Consider the following 21,096-nt stretch of genomic DNA (forward strand, 5'->3'; position numbering starts at 1 on the left):
CCTCCCTCTCTCCTCCCTCACTCCTCCCTCTCTCCTCCCTCACTCCTCCCTCACTCCTCCCTCTCTCCTTCCTCACTCCTACCTCTCTCCTCTCTCACTCCTCCCTCTCTCCTCTCTCACTCCTCCCTCTCTCCTCCCTCACTCCTCCCTCACTCCTCCCTCTCTCCTCCCTCACTCCTCCCTCTCTCCTCCCTCACTCCTCCCTCTCTCCTCCCTCACTCCTCCCTCTCTCCTTCCTCACTCCTCCCTCTCTCCTCCCTCACTCCTCCCTCACTCCTCCCTCTCTCCTTCCTCACTCCTACCTCTCTCCTCTCTCACTCCTCCCTCTCTCCTCTCTCACTCCTCCCTCTCTCCTCCCTCACTCTCTCCCTCACTCCTCCCTCTCTCCTCCCTCACTCCTCCCTCTCTCCTCCCTCACTCCTCCCTCTCTCCTCTCTCACTCCTCCCTCTCTCCTCTCTCACTCCTCCCTCTCTCCTCCCTCACTCCTCCCTCACTCCTCCCTCTCTCCTCCCTCACTCCTCCCTCTCTCCTCCCTCACTCCTCCCTCTCTCCTCCCTCACTCCTCCCTCACTCCTCCCTCTCTCCTCCCTCACTCCTCCCTCTCTCCTCCCTCACTCCTCCCTCTCTCCTCCCTCACTCCTCCCTCTCTCCTCCCTCACTCCTCCCTCTCTCCTCTCTCACTCCTCCCTCTCTCCTCTCTCACTCCTCCCTCTCTCCTCCCTCACTCCTCCCTCACTCCTCCCTCTCTCCTCCCTCACTCCTCCCTCTCTCCTCCCTCACTCCTCCCTCTCTCCTCCCTCACTCCTCCCTCACTCCTCCCTCTCTCCTCCCTCACTCCTCCCTCTCTCCTCCCTCACTCCTCCCTCTCTCCTTCCTCACTCCTACCTCTCTCCTCTCTCACTCCTCCCTCTCTCCTCCCTCACTCCTCCCTCTCTCCTCCCTCACTCCTCCCTCACTCCTCCCTCTCTCCTTCCTCACTCCTACCTCTCTCCTCTCTCACTCCTCCCTCTCTCCTCTCTCACTCCTCCCTCTCTCCTCCCTCACTCCTCCCTCACTCCTCCCTCTCTCCTCCCTCACTCCTCCCTCTCTCCTTCCTCACTCCTCCCTCTCTCCTTCCTCACTCCTCCCTCACTCCTCCCTCTCTCCTTCCTCACTCCTCCCTCACTCCTCCCTCTCTCCTCCCTCACTCCTCCCTCTCTCCTCCCTCTCTCCTCCCTCTCTCCTCCCTCTCTCCTTCCTCACTCCTACCTCTCTCCTCTCTCACTCCTCCCTCTCTCCTCCCTCACTCCTCCCTCTCTCCTCCCTCACTCCTCCCTCTCTCCTCCCTCACTCCTCCCTCACTCCTCCCTCTCTCCTCCCTCACTCCTCCCTCTCTCCTTCCTCACTCCTACCTCTCTCCTCTCTCACTCCTCCCTCTCTTCTCCCTCACTCCTCCCTCTCTCTGACGCGGCGCTGCTGCTGCTAGCCTTGTCTGTACACATGCATGTTTCCCATAAACATAAACATAAATATATACTGATCTGATTACAGAAAAGACAACGTCGGCAGTATTGACGGCAAAATAGGCTCCAGAATATTCCCTTCTGTATTGACAGGTGCAATATTTGAAAATCAATAATTATTTATTATTATTTTTTTAAATGACATTTATATCTGCATTTATGTCAAAACCTCGAGACTTTCAAACATCAAAATGTCATTTATTAAATGTATTCATATCAAAATGACATATAAACATCTTTTCCTATTCTATTTTGCAGCTGACATGCTCATGCCACGCAGCCAGTGTGCAGGAGGCCTAACTGATGTAAGTCAAGTTGAATCCTACCTAATTTGTTATGATTGATTGTTCAAGGATATTTAGATCTGTGACATTTTCTTTATATATGTATTTTTTTAGACAAAATCACCCATACATCCATACATCCATCATCCATTATTCACCTGCAACCAGTGTAAACCTTTTCCCTGCATTGACAACAATAAAGCCTTGGAACGGCACTGGATGCTGTTTTTAAATGTGCACATCACATCAGATGCTCAGTGAACCAACACCATCAGCACTTAAGAGTTTTTTCAATGCCCAAACCTCATATCTCATCAACATTCTGGTATACTGGACATAAACAGGAGGGAGTCTCAGAGAAAGAGACGTCGTGACCGATAAGACCCAATCAGGAGGAGAACCATTGGCGTCAGTGTCGGTGTTGCCAAAGGTCTCCGCTTGGAGCCGTTGAGACTGAAACACAACCCCGCAGATTCGTAATCTGACCTACCTGTGGTTTTTGGCTGCTCCCTCTGGTACCCTTGGTACCCGGGCTGATTCAGGTGGGGTACTGGGGGTCCTGGGGGTCCCGATGGTGCCGGGAAGGGGTAGTGGTCTCCTCCACCTGTGTAGGCCTGAGGGTAGGTCTGCAGAGGAGACACACATGGGTGGTGTTGTTCCATACTAACATTGCTACTAAGTTCTTAAGCACCTTATTTTGTATAGGCTATATTTGTCTCTGTTTCTGTGTTTATTGTTCATTCCTATTAAACGTGCCGTAGGTAGGAGTGCAAAGATCCAGGACTTAGCCAAAAAAATTGAACATCGACAACTTCTCAGTCCCTCCCCCTCTTTCCACTAAAGCCCAAAATGGTCTCCTAAGCCCCTCCCCCCAGAAGGGAGAGCTGTGCACGATAGAGCGGGGGGGAAACCTATCTGCAGCTCGTGTGCGGGGAAGGGGGAGGGGAGGATGCTATGAAATGCGTTGTAGTTGGTCTTCCTGTTGAATTTTATAGGTGTTTCTGGAAAATGATTGAAACTCCATTTTTTAACATGTTAAAAGATTGTATTGATAATGAGGATATGACTACAACTATGAAGCAAGGTGTAATAACATTGTATGTATATATATATGTATATATATATACATACATATATATATATATATATATATATATACATATATACTGTATATGTATGTATGTATATATATATATAAATATATATATTTATATATATAACAATGTATGTCTGTTTATTTTAACAGAAATTGTCCACAGAAAGTGATTTCTAACTTTTTACTCAGAGAATTTAATAAAGTCATGATAGAAAAGGTTCTGTATTTTAACTTTTAGCTACACAACATTTTTGTTTTTAATTACGGGGCAACGTCCAGGTAACATATTAACACACACGCACACACACACACACACACACACACACACACACACACACACACACACACACACACACACAAACAAACAAACAAACAAACAAACAAACAAACAAACAAACAACAAACAAGGACAGAGCAGAAGTGTGGAAGTCAAGGCTGTAGGTAAAATGTTAGACTGAATTATATTCCATGCCGTACTTGTTGTTAACCACAAGGGGGGGGGCTATTGTTCTTTAGCGGGTTCTGATTATTTGCTGAAACAAAAACAATAACGAAACACTCACAGGTATAATTGCAATGATATATGTTTATTCTTTAACTAAAATGACAGAAACAAGAGAGAATCAGAAACATCAATCACTTTATTTTCCTTTCAACAATTATTACTTATTATTTGGATGCAGATGAAAATCAGTTTAAATATATAAAGTGCTATGAAGACTTGTTTAGAGTTTTTCTTGATTGCTTTGACCTGCTTATAGAAACTGGGATCCACTCGGTTTTCATCATCTCTGCCTCAGAAGACACCTATTGCAGATGGGTTAACTCCCCCCCTTTAGCAGAACAGTTAACACGGATGTCATTCAAGCAGTCCAAACTCCATTGTTTTAGCTATGGTAACCAACCAGAAACCATCTGTTCCTAACTATTAGAAACTACCTCCATCAGTATGAAATCACTGAAGCACCTGTTGGACTCTCCTTCACACAAATCTTCAACTACCAGTCAGTCTGCAGGTTTAGGCCATGTGGCCCTATAGATCAGTCTGTAGACCTTAAAGGTGCAGCGTCTGTGTTGTTCTTTAACAGTCAGTCTGCAGACCTTAAAGGTGCAGCGTCTGTGTTGTTCTTTAACAGTCAGTCTGCAGACCTTAAAGGTGCAGCGTCTGTGTTGTTCTTTAACAGTCAGTCTGCAGACCTTAAAGGTGCAGCGTCTGTGTTGTTCTTTAACAGTCAGTCTGTAGACCTTAAAGGTGCAGCGTCTGTGTTGTTCTTTAACAGTCAGTCTGCAGACCTTAAAGGTGCAGCGTCTGTGTTGTTCTTTAACAGTCAGTCTGCAGACCTTAAAGGTGCAGCGTCTGTGCTGTTCTTTAACAGTCAGTCTGTAGACCTTAAAGGTGCAGCGTCTGTGTTGTTCTAAGAGGTCTAAGACAGAAGAGACTGAGTATCAATAGTGGCTATTTCTTATACTCTACAGTAATAGTAAATGTTTATACTTTACTGTAATAGATTTTATTTTTATTTTCTTAATTTGTCATACTCTAATAGATTTTATTTCGGTTTACATGTATTTTGTGTAATATTTACGGTATTTCAGTTTTCAGCCACAGTTTCAAAATAAAAATCAATGGAATCAATAAAATTTGCATCAAAGCATTTCTGATTCTGGATCCAATTCTTTGCAAGAAGGCAAATTTGACAACAAATGTGTCTGGCATGAAGTTACGTACAGTAATAGGCTACATCGATTCTATTGTTTCTTTAACAAAACAGCTGAAGACACTCCTATTCAGACAAGCTTTCACTTGACTGAACTCTCATTGTTTTTATGTTTGTACGATGTTTTTTTAAAATGGTGCACTGATTCCCACTGAGTGCTGTATTTAGTATTTTGTGTAATGGTTGAAGAGCTCATACACTTGTTTGCAAGTTGTGTCATTTAAAGGCAAAAATTTCTTTTGTTGCATATTTTAAATGTTTTGGCACAGTTAGAGCCTTTTGCAAACAAAATGTGTAATTTTGACCATGAGTACCACTGTTTTGGCCTGTGTGTTAACTCTTTTGAAAAATGTGGAGTTTGAGTTGACTGCTGTGTCAAAGCAATCAAGAAAAACTGTAAGACAACAAAAGCCTGCGTGACTATCTCAGAGCTGCTTTTTCTGTCTTACATGGGGAACAGCAGAAACCCACTGAAGGTGGTGTGGTGATTTGCGTTGTCATACGCCAAAGTGTCAGCCACCAGACGCACAAACACGACATCTCCCACCTCCAGCAACAGTGTGACACCATTAGAAGAAGTCCCAAAATGTTGAGTCTGTCGCTCATATGCCATGAAAACATTCTCTGAATTCTTGACCAACACAGCAGCTGAAGCGTGGGCGCCGTTGTCCCCATGTGCAGCGACCCACCACTCAAAGTGGTACGCTCCTCTCACCGGGGCAGTGAACACACCTGTTGGACATTTGTTTTGTCACATTAAATGGAAAATGAAAAAAAAGTTTGAACAGCAACACACAAGTGAAATATATTAGGGATGCACAATATATCACATCTCTGAAACTGGTCCAGTATTAAACAAGAACCAAGCTGTAATGTAACCCTACAGGACTAATGTTCAGCAGCAGTTAGAGTCACTAAAAGTTCTGTTTTTACCGCTGACAGACTCAGATTATTATTCTAAGTGTCTGACAACATTATGGAAAGGATCCCTACAGAGATAGACCTTTTAGTTAAAGAGGAAGATCCTTTTAGTTTAACATGAAACAGCCCCGAAATCACCATCACCAAACCCACCAGACTCCATGTAAATAATCAGGACTTTTAGCCTGTATAGAGCCAGCATATTTCCACCAGACTCCATGTAAATAATCAGGACTTTTAGCGTGTATAGAGCCAGCATATTTCCACCAGACTCCATGTAAATAATCAGTACTTTTAGTGTGTATAGAGCCAGCATATTTCCACATGTAAATGGGTGAATTAAGGGTTTATTTCAACCAAACCAGAGTGGTGATTGTTGGAACAGTGGAAAGATGAACCAAGATGGCTTTTGGTAGTTTTATTTAGTTTCTGTCCACTTTGAATGAAGTGTGTTTTACGATGATAAAAGTAGTGATTATTTACATGGAGTCTGGTGTAGTTTGATGATGGGGATTTCGGGGCTGTTTCATGTTAAACTAAAAGGATCTTCCTCTTTAACTAAAAGGTCTATCTCTGTAGGGATCCTTTCATAATGTTGTCAGACACTTAGAATAATAATCTATAATTTATTGGCTTTTTCAAATGTTTTGCTAAAAAGAAATACATTACTTTCACAAATACAGTCTTTACATGTTTTTTCAGTACACAGAAAATATGAGTCATAAAAACTTGTTTTATAAAGATAAATATTGGCATCGCTAAATATATTTATTCTGCCAAAATGTTCATATCGGTGCATCCCTAAAATGTATTGTTAGAATATCAGAGCTACCTGTGTTTGAGTTGTAGGCATTTCCAATGTTGGTGGGGACGTGTTTGTAGATCAGAAGAGTGTCTGAGGGAAAGGGTCCAATAGTCACTGCTTGGCTTCCAGCCACCAGAGAGGCTGAGAATGCAACCTGTCGGACTGAGAGAGAGAGAGAGAGAGAGAGAGAGAGAAAGAGAGAGAGAGAGAGAGAGAGAGAACCGTAGCCGGCGTCACGTTACCAGCCTAGTATCGTAAGATATCGTACGTATTGCTGTGCATACATTTTCATCATATGGACCCATTCATGAGAATGTGTTGGAATGATACGATACCTTTCAGGTCTTGCTTCTGCTTGTCCACTTCAGTCTTCAGCTGTGCTGCTTGTTCTGCAAAATCAGAGACAAAACTTTGTCAGCTTCTTCTCACTGCAGCTTGAGTTTCTTTGGACATTTTCCCAGACTTGCAAAGATTAGTGTATTACTCATCAACTATTAAATAAATCTCCAACTATTCTGATAATCGATTAATCAGTTTGAACATTTGAATATATTTCTGCTATGACACGGTCTAAAACAGTGGTTTTTAGAGATGGCTTCACTAATGTACGTTGAGTCTCTCTTTGCAACGTCATGTCCACCTTATGAAATTTTTCACCAGGCCTGATGTCTTCACCGCTGTCGGCGCTTGGGCCCCTATTAAAATGATCTCTAATGGAGCTAGACAGTTAAAAGCATTTCACTGTTACAGAAGCTGAAAACAGCAGGAGTTGCAAACATTTAAATTAAGAGGAGACACTACAGACAGAAACATTTTTCAGTTTATAGTTTTTCTACTCTTTATCTTCCCTAAAATGTCTTCCTTAAGGACAAAACAACATTTTACAAAACACATTTGTGAAATGTTGTGATTTGTCCTTCAGTGCCACCATTCATTCAGGGTTAGGGTTAGATGTGTGGAAAGATAACATTTATCTTATTAAACTTTGTCTATTTGTGTGTGTAGATTTCTTCTAAATTTACCAGAAGTTGGAAGCGTTTGGCCAACATGATTTTATTTAGTAAAAATGAAATATCTTGCTGTAAATGTCTCAGCAGCAGAAGCAGCCGGCAGCAAGAACAATGATCAGAGAACAATACCTAGCTGTTGTTTATTCAGCTTGTCCACTTCAGTCTTCAGCTGAGCTTGACCTGCAAAATCAGAGAGAGTTTCTTTGTTCACTTCATTTTACTGCACCTTCAGTTTCTTTGGACATTGTTTTAGAGCTGCATGAATCAGTTGTCAACTATTAAATAAAACTCAAACTATTTTGATAATCAATGAATCAATTTGAGTAATTCTTTATGAAAAAAGTGAATCTTGTGTAATGTCAGCTTGTTAAATGTGAATATATATATATATATATATATATATATATATATATATATATAAATATGTGTATTCTCTCCTCTGAATGAAAAGAAATATCTTTGAGTTGTGGACAAAACAAGACATTTGAGGACGTCATCTTGGGCTTTGGGCAACACTGGATAACAATTTAGAGACCAAACAACTCATCCATTCATCTAGAACATAATCACACATTAATCCACAATGAAAATAATCGGTAGTTTCAGCTCTACTTTGCTCCACTACACAGAAAAATACGTATTTATCTCCTTTTGGATATTTCTGAACTGCTATGACACGATGTAAACAGTTCATTACTGTACCTTGAGTCTGTAACAGCGCCATGTCTGCCTTCAGTTGAACCAACGAGGCGGTCGTCTCTCTCAGCACAGCGTAGATGTCTTCGGGAAAAGCCCGCTGGCATTCAGCACTTTCACTCTCGGGGACGGAGCCGAGCAGCAGCAACAGCGTAATACTCACAGAGATCTTCATTCTCACACTGGCAGCTTACTGTTGAACTGTGCCGTCTGTAATCCTGTTTGGGCTTTATATAGAAGTCTACGGCAAAAACAACAGCAAAAAGGAGGTCAAAGATTTTGAATTGTTCTTATTTCCTCATTCCCTAAAACACAAATCTATCACATTTCACTTGGTGTGCCAACATCGAGGGTGTAACCACTTCTTCCCCGTATCACAGAACATTTCCCAGAGAAGATAAACACATTGATGATCTATGATTACATTGTTAAAGGGTACCTTTAAACTTGGCCTTATCTTCCCATGTGTTGTATGTTGACCAAGGTTATAATTGTTAACGAAAAGAACAAAATAACGAAAAGTAGGAGGGAAAAAACATTGGGCCTCATTCACCAATATCCTCCTAAATTTTCTCTTAAATATGATCTTAAGAAAGTCCCTAAGAAAAGTCTACGTCGGATTCATGACGTGCTCTTAAACAGCAGAATTGTTCGCACCTGTGTTCTTAGGATTGTTGAATCCCATGTCTTCGTAATTGAAAGCGTGTGCCAGTTGTTCTTAATTAGCATAAGAAAATGCCCCGCAAATTCCCATATAAGGACATAACATTTCCTGTGCACCACTGGGAAGCGGGAGACTGCGTTCAAGAGATAAATGTCGGAGTCGCAGATGACTTGTACATTACAGTGGTGGAGGAAATACTGAATCTCAGTACTTAAGTAAAAGTACAAATAACCAGAGACATATTTACTTTAGTAAAAGTAGAAGATGTCCACTACCACAAACAAGGCCTGGCTTTTAAAAGAAGTTCCTATCCTAACCAGCATAAAACGGAAATACGTTGTTAGAATCTGAATGTGGTTGGTTTTATTCATGGATGTATTTTAAGACGGTTTTATTTTCTTTAACCATGCAAGTAAGCAAATAAAGTGTGTGAAGCAGCGAAATGGGGAGGAGATGTGAAGAGGTCCAGCCAAATAAATAAGATATGAACACGTCTTACGCTGTCTGGAGGAGGAGTAAACGACGCTGTGGAGAGGGAACTATGATTTAAAAACGGGAATAATAGAAAGAAACATTTTCATTTTCACTTTTAGCGGAGGCTGTATTGCCGAGGGTCAGCGGCGCTGCGCCCGGGTTCTGGAGCACCGGAGCCGGCTTGGAAGCCGACGGAGGATCGGCGGTTTCCCATATCTATGGCAACCAAACTTCACTAGTGAGACAAACGTGTGATGGTCAGGAAGACGTTTTGGCAGGGGGAAAAACTGATCAGAAAATGTAATGGAACGTTGTAGAAACGTAGTGGAGTAGAAAGTATAGATGTAACGAAGTAAAAACCACTCCATTTTGGCCCTATAAATAGCGCGATCAATCACCAAACAACGCAGGATTTAATCAGTTTAATCAACCCGTTCTCATTCCGAACTCGTAAAATAAGGACGTTTGGACAGTGGCTGTCAGCGTCTGATGTGACGAAAAAGGCGTCTTTCAGCGTGTAACGCACTGGGGAGAGCAGCAGTTAGATAGGATTTAGCGAGTAGTATGTAAGGGCGAATTTCCACGTATGGAGGTTGGTTGGGGGGGTGGATGGGTCAAACAAACACAGGACTTTCACCCAGGAGAGTGGGGTTCGCATCCCGCTTGTCACGCTTGCTATAGTTGCTTTTTATTTTCCTCCCGCGTGTCACAGAACCGTACGCCCACCCACGACCCTTTCCTAAACATAACCATCCCGTTCTACCCGCGTGTCATGGAACCGTAAGCCCACCCACGACCTTTTCCTTAACATAACTACGTCAAAAGGGACGGCAATAGTCCCGACCAAGCGCGTTTACTTATAGCGCTAAAGGGACGGCAATAGTCCCGACCAAACGCGTTTACTTATAGCGCTAAAGGGACGGCAATAGTCCCGACCAAGCGCGTTTACTTATAGCGCTAAAGGGACGGCAATAGTCCCGACCAAGCGTGTTTACTTATAGCGCTAAAGGGACGGCAATAGTCCCGACCAAGCACGTTTACTTATAGCGCTGAAGGAGACTTTTAGCGTCAATAAGAACGACAAAGGCACCTGACCAAGCGTCCGTATTTTACGAGATGAGTGTGAGAACCTGTTGGTTTAATTGCTGATGTAAATTGCAGTGTTAGTGTTTTCTTTGCATACTGATTTTGTTTTTCAACAAATGATCAGAAATACATTACAGTACAATACTATCATTGTAAACACTGTAGAATTAAATAAGAGTGTTCGTAGATTTTGTTCTTAGCTAAGAATAAATCCAAGATAAGAAAACATTAGTGAATGTCAGAATCTTTGTAATGAGTGCGTAAGTGGGGTTTACGAACACATTTCTTCGTAAGAACGGTTGGTGAATGAGGCCCAATGTTGTTAACTGAAATAAAAATAAAAACGAGGCATTACAAAAAACGATAACTAACTAAAACTGTAATGTGTTTGCAAAACTAACTAAAAATATTATCGGGTATATGTCCTTAGTTTTCGTCTTTGTCAATGTCTTTCATAGAGCAAATAACGTTATATCTTTCAGATTTGACATTTCCGACCACAGACCTGTTTTATACAGTCTATGCCGTAGACAAATAAATAGTTTCCGACTGGAAACCCAGAAATTCAGACATTCAATGTCATATTGAACACCTCATAGTCCATGCCCCTTGCCTGGCATCATGGCGGTAAAGGAAGTCAGAAGAAAGCGACAGAGTCCTGTTTGATTATAACATTAGTCATGTTTCCGTCTAATTGTCAAGCGAAATCAAAGAGTTTAGATGCTAACTTCTTTGGCTAAATGGAGAGAGGTAGCATTGTAGAAGTTGGCCACCTGTGCAGAATACAGGGATGTGGCATTTGGTGTCAGTAAGACAACGGTTCGCTGTGTATACGGTGTGATGGACTGGCCATCTAGAATTTGGGCAAATGCCAGAAGGACCGCCCTCTATGGGCCACTACTGATAAAAAAGTATATAATAATAAAATAATAACAATGATTTGTCTTGTTATTTTTCAAAAAGTTATTTTTATTCACAATCTTATGGAGAAACACTACACTACCCACAATCCTAAGTGTAACAACGAAGTTTTTGATTGGTCAAGTCGCTGTTGCCATGGAAATGTTTACAGTACAATGTACCCACGAACGGAACCAGAACCACCATAACCCTTGCCTAACCCTAGTGCCTTTCAGGCTGGAAGGAGACGTTGGCGACTTAAAACACCGATAAACTTGTATTATGTACGGTGCTTTAACGTCAAGTCATTTTGTTTGTCCTGGATGTGCCTTTAGTGGAGCGTATCATGTCGTAGTTCTGCACACCTAGTGGTCTGTAGACGCTTTAAGATGTTAAACTGTTGTCGGCATTTTTGCTTTTTATGTCAACGTTTGTGTGAGGTTGGTGCATAAATAAAATGACATGACGTTAATTTGACTCATTTAGCGGCTGGCTCTCTGTCTCGTAACGTTACTACTCCGAGGTTTGTTGAAGTCCAACTCCACTACGCACCTTGTGCCACGAGTGTACGGCGCCCTGGATGGGACCCATATCCCCATCTGATGGATACCAGGACTATAGTCATGTGACTTACATGTTCTCTACGTCACAAATTATTCGGCAAAGCTTTTTCCATCTCACATTTTACACCGTGGGTGTGTGTGTGTCTGTGTGTGTGTGTGTGTAAATGCGTCTGTGTGTGTGTGTGTGTGTGTGTGTGTGTGTAAATGCGTGTGTGTGTGTGTGTGTGTGTGTGTGTGTTTGTGTGTGTATGTGCGTCTGTGTGTGCCTCTGTGTGTCTGTGTGTGTGTGTATGTGCGTCTGTGTGTGTGTGTCTGTGTGTGTTTGTGTGTGTGTATGTGCGTGTGTGTGTGTGTGTGTGTATGTATGTATGTTTGTGTGTGTGTGTGTGTGTGTATGTGTGTTTGTGTGTCTGTGTGTGTGTGTGTGTGTGTGTGTGTGTGTGTGTGTGTGTGTGTGTGTGTGTGTGTGTGTGTGTGTATGTAGGTGTGTGAGAGAGTTCGGAGTGAGAATGGGTTTTGATGACCTGTCTCCTCATATTTCTCACTCTGGGCCTGCTTCCCTGTACAGACACTTTATACACAGTTCTTTTGTCTTTTTAAGAATGACGGAAAAAAAACTGTTGACTGTTTCCAATTCATGGTTCTGTGTGAAATCAACACCGTGGGTATGTACGAAGACACGTGGAGATACCGGCCCTACGGCGCAGCCTGACTTCACCTCTCAAAAAATGTAACTAAACATCGCAGAGACGCACGTTGCTCGGCCCTGGCTTGGTAGGGTTTCCCACTGTGGTCAGAAAGAACAGAGGAGACAGAGACAGACAGACACAGAGACACAGAGAGAGAGAGAGAGAGACAGACAGACACAGAGACACAGAGAGAGAGAGAGAGAGACAGAGACAGACAGACACAGAGACACAGAGAGAGACAGACAGACAGACAGACACAGAGACACAGAGAGAGAGAGAGACAGAGACAGTGTCTGTGTGTGTAAGTGTGGTTGTGTGTGTGTGTGTGTGTGTGTGTGTGTGTGTGTGTGTGTGTTTTAATATGTGTGTCTCTTTCTCTCACACTCCACATGCACACACAACACGAGCTACTGACACTCCAGCATAACTTACTGGAACAAAGCTGAGCAACGTGTTGTTGCTGGTGACTAAACCACTGACTGTATATATGTATATTGAAGCGATACTGTCGTTAAAGACCTGCTGATCGCTGCCCGATTCTGTGAATGAATGCCCGCATTGCATTGTGGGATATCGGCTTTGAATGCGTGTCAGTAGCTCGGATCATGTCGTAATGTTCTGTATTACAGCATGCTGTAATATTTCACCGGTAATAAGACCGAAATAATATTATTAAAATAAAGAAATGTATACTATGATAACATCTAAATAAATGTTGCTAAATCTAGCGTTATAGTTTAAAAAATATAAATAAACAAACAAGCAATCCAGCTTCCCTGGCCGAAATAGACCAAAATAATAACATTAAAAGAAATAGAAATAAACCATAATAAGATCTGGTGAATAAATGTTGATTAAAACAGCGGTTATTGGGCTAAAAATACCAATAATAGCAAAGCTATACAGCTTCTCTGCCGCAGCCCGACTGGCAGAAAGAAATGTGCTGTGATCATGGAATCCGTGCGTAGACCACGGATGATGCCTGTCGTTGACTTACATAGGCATCGGATCCGTGGCCCGTCACGGAATTTTCATCGATTCCGTGAAACTGTCACAGATTTTGAGTTAAGGGGCCGTGTTCATTTCACGGAATTCTGTGAGACCAGGTTATGCTATGACACGGTCTAAAACAACAGTGATTTCTAGAGACGACTTCACTACTGTACTGTTGAGTCTCTCTTTGCAACAACGTCATGTCCACCTTATAAATAATTTTCACCAGGCCTGATGTCTTCGCCGCTGTCGGCGCTCGGGCCCTTATTAAAATGATATCTAATGGAGCTAGACAGTTAAATGCATTTCATCGTTACAGAAGCTGAAAGCAGCAGGGGTCGTAAACATTGAAATTAAGAGGAGACACTACAGACAGAAACATTTTTCGGTTAATAGTTTTTGTATTCTTTATCTTCCCTAAAATGTTGTCTTTCTATGGAGGCCGTTAAGGAAAAAACAAAATGTTGTGATTTGTCCTTCAGTGCCACCGTTCATTCAGGGTTAGGGTTAGATGCGTGGAAAGAAAACATTTATTTTATTAAACTTTGTCTATTTGTGTGTGTAGATTTCTTCTAAATTCACAAGAAGTTGGAAGTGTTTGGCACCATAATTTTATTCAGTAAAAATGAAATGTTTCTCTGTAAATCTCTCAGCAGCAGAAGCAGCCGGCAGCAAGAACAACGATCAGAGAACAATACCTAGCTGTTGTTGCTTCAGCTTGTCCACTTCAGTCTTCAGCTGAGCTTGACCTGCAAAATCAGAGAGAGTTTCTTTGTCAGCTTCATTTTACTGCACCTTCAGTTTCTTTGGACATTGTTTTGGAGCTGCATGAATCACTTGTCAACTTTTAAATTAATCTCCAACTATTTTGCTAATCGATGCATCGGTTTGAATAATTTTTTATGAACAAACTGAAGCTTGTGTGAAATCAGCTTGTCAAATGTGAATATTTTCTAGTTTCTTCTCTCCCCTGTGACAGGAAACTGAATATATTTGAGTTGTGGACAAAACAAGACATTTGAGGACGTCATCTTGGGCTTTTTGGGAAACACTGATCAACATTTTACAGTCCCAACAAATAATCCATTCATCTAAAACATAATCCACAATGAAAATAATCGGTAGTTTCAGCCCTACTTTGCTCCACTACACAGAAAAATACTTATTTCTCTCCTTTTGTATATTTCTGAACTGCTATGACACGATGTAAACAGTTCATTACTGTACCTTGAGTCTGTAACAGCGCCATGTCCGCTTTCAGTTGAACCAACGAGGCGATCGTCTCTCTCAGCGCAGCGTAGATGTCTTCGGGAAAAGCCCGCTGGCATTCAGCACTTTCACTCTCGGGGACGGAGCCGAGCAGCAGCAACAGCGTAAAACTCACAGAGATCTTCATTCTCACACTGGCAGCTTACTGTTGAACTGTGCCATCTGTAAACTTGTGTGAGCTTTATATAGAAGTCATTTAGAAAAACAACAGCAAAAAGGACGTCACAGATGTTGAATTGTTAATTTACATTGTCACACATGATGTGTCAATGTCAGTTTGATTAACAAGGGTGTAACCACTTCTTCCCCGTATCACAGAACATTTCCTAGAGAATATAAACACATTGATGATCTATGATTACATTGTTAAAGGGTACCTTTAAACTTGGCCTTATCATCCCATGTGTTTGTATTTTGACCAAGGTTATAATCGTTAACGAAAACTAAACAAAATAACGAAAACTAGGAGGGAAAAAACATTGTCGTTAACTGAAATAAAGATAAAAACGAGGCATTACAAAAAAATCGATAACTAACTAAAACTGTAATGTCTGTTTACAAAACTAACTAAATGTACTTAGTTTTCATCTTTGTCAATGTTTTTCATAGAGCAAATAACGTTATATCTTTCAGAGTTGACATTTCCGACCATAGAGCTGTTTTATACAGTCTATGCCATAGACACATATTTAGTTTCTGAATGGGAACCCAGAAATTTGGACATTTAATGACAAATTGAACATAACATTGTTGCGACCACTTAAACCAGTGTTAAACTTGATTTTAAACAAATAACTGATTTTAAACAAGGATACCTGGGGTCAACATGTGCCTGAGACAACTGCGGCCAACAGGCAACTCCACAGCCTGACTGCTTTCTGAGACAAAGAAAACCATGGCAACAGACAAAGAGATCGGGGCCTACACGTAATTTTGACAGCCTGGAGATTTCACACTCCCATATGAAAAAGTCTCCAAAATAGTCAGAAGTCTATGAACTACTGCCATGTATTTCACACACCTTCAAGACCACTCTGAATCCCCATTGGTCAGCAGACTTTGAACGCCACATCCGGTGACTGGGGAAATAAATACTCTGAGCACACATCTTCACCTTGTGTTACCACCGCGGCTTCGGTCGCTAAAGGATTGCAAGCAAACGTTTGTTTTAAATAGCTTAATTTTACGAAAAGTTGACTATTTTATTGCTCTACCACTGCCTGCTTCTTACAGTGTAGACGCTTTGCTGATTGCTCTTGCCTCTGCTTGCATATTTCTGCTGATAATCTTGCTTTTCCTCTGAGAAAAACTATGAGCAGCGGCTCTTGGATACTTATAAATCACTGGACTATACATTTTTTGTAGACATAGTAGGCTATTGCCATTTTTCAACATTTTTCTGCGTGAGCGTGGCGTATCTGTCCTACAGTGACTGTAGCTAAAGCTAATTAGCAGCAAGATGCCTCCCTTCTCCGTGGATGACTACTACAAACTGCTTCAGTAGATTGTAGTTCTGGAAACCAAAATTCAACGGTTAGAAGTAAACATGGAAGTGAACAGATCATGTGGGAATGACACTTTACCATGGCCCCAAAACAATGGACAAAAGCATGCTAACCCACTGCCAATTAGCACCAACAAGACTGCAAAGAAACAGGAGGGCTGTGGAACGGGTAATAAATCAACAAGGGTAGTCCTCCCTAGAACTCTTTTGGTGCAAAGCCTAAGAATAATACTTCCTGGGAGACGACTAACAGGCAGGGCACAGCGCCCTGGTATTTGTGATATGAACGGCTGGGCTGCATTATCATCCAGGCAGAGTGCCTCTTCAACCCCTGTACTCAGTAGAACACAGCCGTGGACAGCTGCAAAATGGAAAATTAGCAACAAAATGCCTCCCCAACAATGGAGTGTGCAAGTGGATAACTTGCTCCTCTGGACCCTGGACATCCATCTGATGACCTGGATTGTGTCTCATGGTCACACAGCGGGGTAAGGACTGAGAGCAATCTAAAAAGTAAAAAGCTACAGGGAAAGCTAACGACTGGGCCTCAAACTCTGATTGTGGGTGACTCAGCTGTAAAAGACATAAAAAGCAGTAAAAACACCAAAATACTCTGTTTTCCCAAAGACATGGTGTCTGACCTGGCCCAAAGAATCCCGGATAGCGTGCTTCTCTGCAGTTCTTTAACAATTTTAACATGTTCTGGGACGGCAGACATCTTTTTAAAGCAGATGGACTTTTCCTTAACAAGCCAGGAGTAAAGCTGTTCACCTCTAGCCTTCATCCCTCAGTTAAGGACAAGAGACAAGATGACGCAAAACAAGAGGAAGACATAACAAAGTGCGGCAGTGATCCACCACAGCCCCCACCTGAGCAAAGATTTGACCATGGGAGACCACAGAGCGGAGACGAGAAATCTCAACCCCCACCTTTTCACTCCTCAAACCCCTTACCAACCCCGACGCCTTTGGGGATCCATCGCTCTCCCCACTCACCCTTTCCCCTGTTGCCCCCTGCCACATGTTGGGGTTCACTGACCGGATGGAGCAGCTGGTAGATGCTGGAATCAAGTTTGCCCCTCTTCCTTCTCCCATCATTCTCCCCCAGCATCAAACTGAACCCGTTTTGACTCAACCACTGACAGTAAAACGCCAGGCACCTCTGCCCCCTCAAGGACTGCAGCTAACTCCTTCTCCCCAGACTGATAAGTATGCTTGTGTACAAAATGCAACAAGCTTTAACTGATATGTGCTGGGTCCAGGCTGCACGCCTAGTGGCACTCATGACTCTTTCCAGGACAAGCCTGGGCCCTGTGTATTCAATTCTTCTTCAATCTATGTTGTGATAGGTAATAGAAAAAGAATGGTGAATCCGCTAAGTAAGAAAAAGAAGCATTTAACTGCAAACTTAGCAAATTTAGCATCCATTCCTCATCAGCCACAGCCTGTCCCAAAAAATGAAAACACACTAACACTAGCCTTACTAAACGTCAGGTCTTTGGCAGGGAAATTATTTATAATCAATCAATCAATTTTATTATTAAACACAATCTTGATTTTCTGTTTTTAACTGAAACCTGGTTAGACCATAATAACAGTGATGCTGTTCTCATTGAGTCAGCTCCCCCTAACTTCAGTTTTATGAGTGAGAATAGAGTGAATAAGAGAGGAGGTGGAGTCGCCATTTTGTTTAATGACTCGTTCCAATGTACTCAAATATCTTATGGAAACTTTGCTTCTTTTGAATATGTGGCTCTTCAGCTAAGGTCCTCCTCTCGAGCTATATTTCTGAATATCTACAGCCAACCTAAATACTGTGCATCCTTCTTTGACAACTTTACTGAACTGCTGTCTATAATCTGTATTAACTTTGACTGTGTAGTTATTGCTGATGATTTCAACATTCATGTTGACAACCACCAGGACAGAGGGACCAAAGAACTGTGTTGTATTTTTGAGAACTATGGAGCATGTGACAGAGCCCACACACAATAAGGGGCACACTCTGGACTTGTTTATCTCGAAGGGTCTGAACATTTCCAAGGTTGTGGTGACTGATGCTGCTCTCTCTGATCATTCCTGTGTTTTCTTTAACGGCACTATCTCTGTGCACAAAAGTGTCCAAACAAAGTTAATAAGAAAACGATATATCAATGAAAACACCAGTGAAACATTTCTATGTGTGTGTGTGTGTGTGTGTGTGTGTGTGTGTGTGTGTGCGAAAGAGCTACAGGACAGATGTGCGTAATGAAAAGGTAAGACGAGATATTTACAAGCAAAACACACTTACACACACACTCCCATTATGCATCTGTGTGTACCTTTGTATTTGAACTTTTGTACAAATAAGAATTATAAGCTGATAAGCGGTCTTCAACAACTCTCTCTCTGCAGCTGCAGGCTCTCTGCATTATAATATAATAACGAGCTGAAAACTCAGGTTCCACTTCCTCTGAAACGTGCTGTATCATGTGCTGCAGTAACAAAGACACAAAGACAACTTATTCAAACTAAAATGGAGTGAAGTTCATGGGAACATCTGCAACAAAACACCCTAAAGTTTGAAGTTCTTCACACACATGCTGCTAAATCCATTTTACAGTTCAACACATGTACTTTAGTCTCCAACATGAGTCAACCGCTGTCCTCTCAGGACCCGGATGGGAAGTTGTGTGTGTAGAAACACTGTCTGCTCTTTGTTTCCTCAGTATAATATTACATCTCACAAGTATTACACACACAGACACACACGCACACACACACACACACACACACACACACACACACACACACACACACACACACACAGACATACACACACACACACACACACACACACACACACACACACGTGCGTTCAGTTTTTAAATTCCCAGTTAGGGACCAGAGATAACATGGTGTGTGTGTGTGTGTGTGTGTGTGTGTGTGTGTGTGTGCGTGTGTGTGTGTGCGTGTGTGCGTGTCTGTGTGTGTGTGTGTGTGTGTGTGTGTGTGCGTGTGTGCCTGTGTGCGTGTGTGCGTGTCTGTGTGTGTGTGTGTGTGTGTGTGTGTGTGTGTGTGTGTGTGTGACACTGTTATATCATTTGTGCAAGACATGTTTCAGCAGCTACCAAATAAAACTGGACTCTATTCAAATATTTGTTCTACAGAAATGGTGTGATCATTGGAGCATCTAAAGCCTCCAGCTCATATTTCCCAGTGCAGTAGGTGTGTCTCAGTATCTGTGGAAAGATCCTGCTAACCCATTTAAACAGTCACCACTGCACCTTGGATTTCATTAAGGTGGATATGTTTTTAGTGTTTACTCTGTACCATTTTCATTTTATTGTATGTATGTTATCAACGTGTAACTCTTGGCCAGGACACCATTGATTTATAAAGGTCAAATATAAAATAAATTAAAGCTGCAAGCAGCGTTAGATGGGCCTTCGCACCTCCTTGCGCGTCGGGGTTGCGCATTCACAGTTGTGACACGAGTACCACGTGTAAAAAAATAAAAATAAAAATAAAAATAAAAATAAAAATAAAAATAAAAATAAAAATAAAAATAAAAATAAAAATAAATAAAAAGAAAAGATAAAAAGCACTGAAGTTTATAGTTACAAGAGATAGACGTACTAACAGGAGCAGGCTTGGATGAAACTCTATCATTGTCTTATATAGCATTGTGTTACACTCAACCTTCCAGCAGTTTGCTCGCACTTTAGGTGGAATATAGAGCCACACGAAAGCCCCAAACACCCACTAGTGCCAGCAACTCCCTAAAAGGACACTACAGCACAGTTTTCAAGTTTAACCCTGGGCATCACAATTAGGAGATATTCCATTACGTAGAAAGGTTACAAATCCTCCCCAACATTTATCGAAGAGTGACGGCTTTTTCTTAAGATTAAACATGATCTTCTCTGACGTTAAGTATGATGAGAGCTCTTTAAGCCACAAAGAAACCCCAGGGGGTTCCTCATTTTTCCAGTGAATGGCTATACATTTATTAGCTGCGATCAGGGCTAGTCTGATGAAGCGAGTATTGCCTCTCGCATTGATTGGTAAAACTGACAAATCCCCCAGTAGTGTCAGTCGTGGGTTGGTTGGGATTTCCACCCCCACAATTGTTTTAACTATGTCCAAGATGGATCTCCAGTACTGCTCCAGATTTCTACATGTCCAGAACATATGTAGAAGAGTACCTGCTTCAGTCTTACATCTGGGACAGTATTCCGAGTAACTACTATTCATCCTATGAAGGCGCTGAGGTGTCAGATAAACCCTGTGAATAAGATTAAACTGTAAGAGTTTGTGTCTACTGTTGTAGGAGAATGATTGAGAGCTCTTACAAATCTCCTCCCATTCAAAGTCCTCAAAAGCACAGTCAATGTCCATTTCCCACTTAACTTTGACATTAAGGGTTTTGTTTTCTGCCAGGCTCATGAGTTTGTTATAGGCATAGGATAAAAAGCCTTTAGGATTATGCCAGTCAATATTTCTAATATCAGCACAATAACTAGCCATTGAAATTTTTAAAAATCCGTTGATCATTATCTTCTGACCTGGTTTGAGGATTTTGGTTTTTCTGTTAATTGCAATTAAATTATGATCACTGAAGCCAACACAAATTGAAAATGCTTTTGAACACAAATCTGTAGCATTAGTAAAAAGTAAATCTATACATGATTCCGTTTTTGTCCCATCAGCATTATAAAAAGTTCTTGTTGGCTTTGTGACCACTTGTGACAAATTGCAAATATCGGCTATGGATTGCAACTTGAGTTGAGCAATTATTTAATCTCCAATCAATATTTAGGTCACCTAAAAAATAAATCTCCATATCTAAATCACAGACTATATCCAACATGTAACAGATTAGATCTAAACAGACTGTTGGTGCATTGGGAGGCCTATAGCAGCAACCAACTAGAATAGGC

The 21,096-nt window shown here is 41.8% G+C and overlaps 2 protein-coding genes and 1 long non-coding RNA gene across 9 annotated transcripts in view; 1 reads left to right on the top strand and 2 right to left on the bottom strand.

Moving 5' to 3' along the window:
• Positions 1-2,439, bottom strand: part of LOC116055003 — a 4,496-nt gene extending 2,057 nt beyond the window's left edge. The window contains exon 1 of the long non-coding RNA XR_004106200.1: positions 2,278-2,439. This is a non-coding gene — a long non-coding RNA (uncharacterized LOC116055003). The remainder of the gene's footprint in view (positions 1-2,277) is intronic.
• LOC116062750 (complement C1q-like protein 4) overlaps positions 1-21,096 on the top strand; it is a 222,943-nt gene that overhangs the window by 7,005 nt on the left and 194,842 nt on the right. The window lies entirely within an intron of this gene.
• Positions 3,554-21,096, bottom strand: part of LOC116055009 (E3 ubiquitin/ISG15 ligase TRIM25-like) — a 247,759-nt gene continuing 230,216 nt past the window's right edge. The window contains exons 5-9 of one of the 4 annotated variants that reach the window (XM_035990819.1): positions 14,101-14,140; positions 6,663-6,716; positions 6,355-6,489; positions 5,008-5,333; positions 3,554-3,603 (exon numbers count right to left, since the gene is read on the bottom strand). In XM_035990819.1, the coding sequence (XP_035846712.1) occupies positions 5,047-5,333; positions 6,355-6,489; positions 6,663-6,716; positions 14,101-14,140 (516 nt within the window). In that variant the 3' untranslated portion in view covers positions 3,554-3,603; positions 5,008-5,046. Of the gene's footprint in view, positions 3,604-5,007; positions 5,334-6,354; positions 6,490-6,662; positions 6,717-14,100; positions 14,143-21,096 lie in introns of all 4 variants that reach the window. The other 3 variants (XM_035990820.1, XM_035990821.1, XM_035990822.1) reach the window with 3 other exon arrangements.

This window comes from Sander lucioperca, chromosome 13 (genome assembly GCF_008315115.2).
Source record: "Sander lucioperca isolate FBNREF2018 chromosome 13, SLUC_FBN_1.2, whole genome shotgun sequence".
Taxonomy (NCBI): domain Eukaryota; kingdom Metazoa; phylum Chordata; class Actinopteri; order Perciformes; family Percidae; genus Sander; species Sander lucioperca.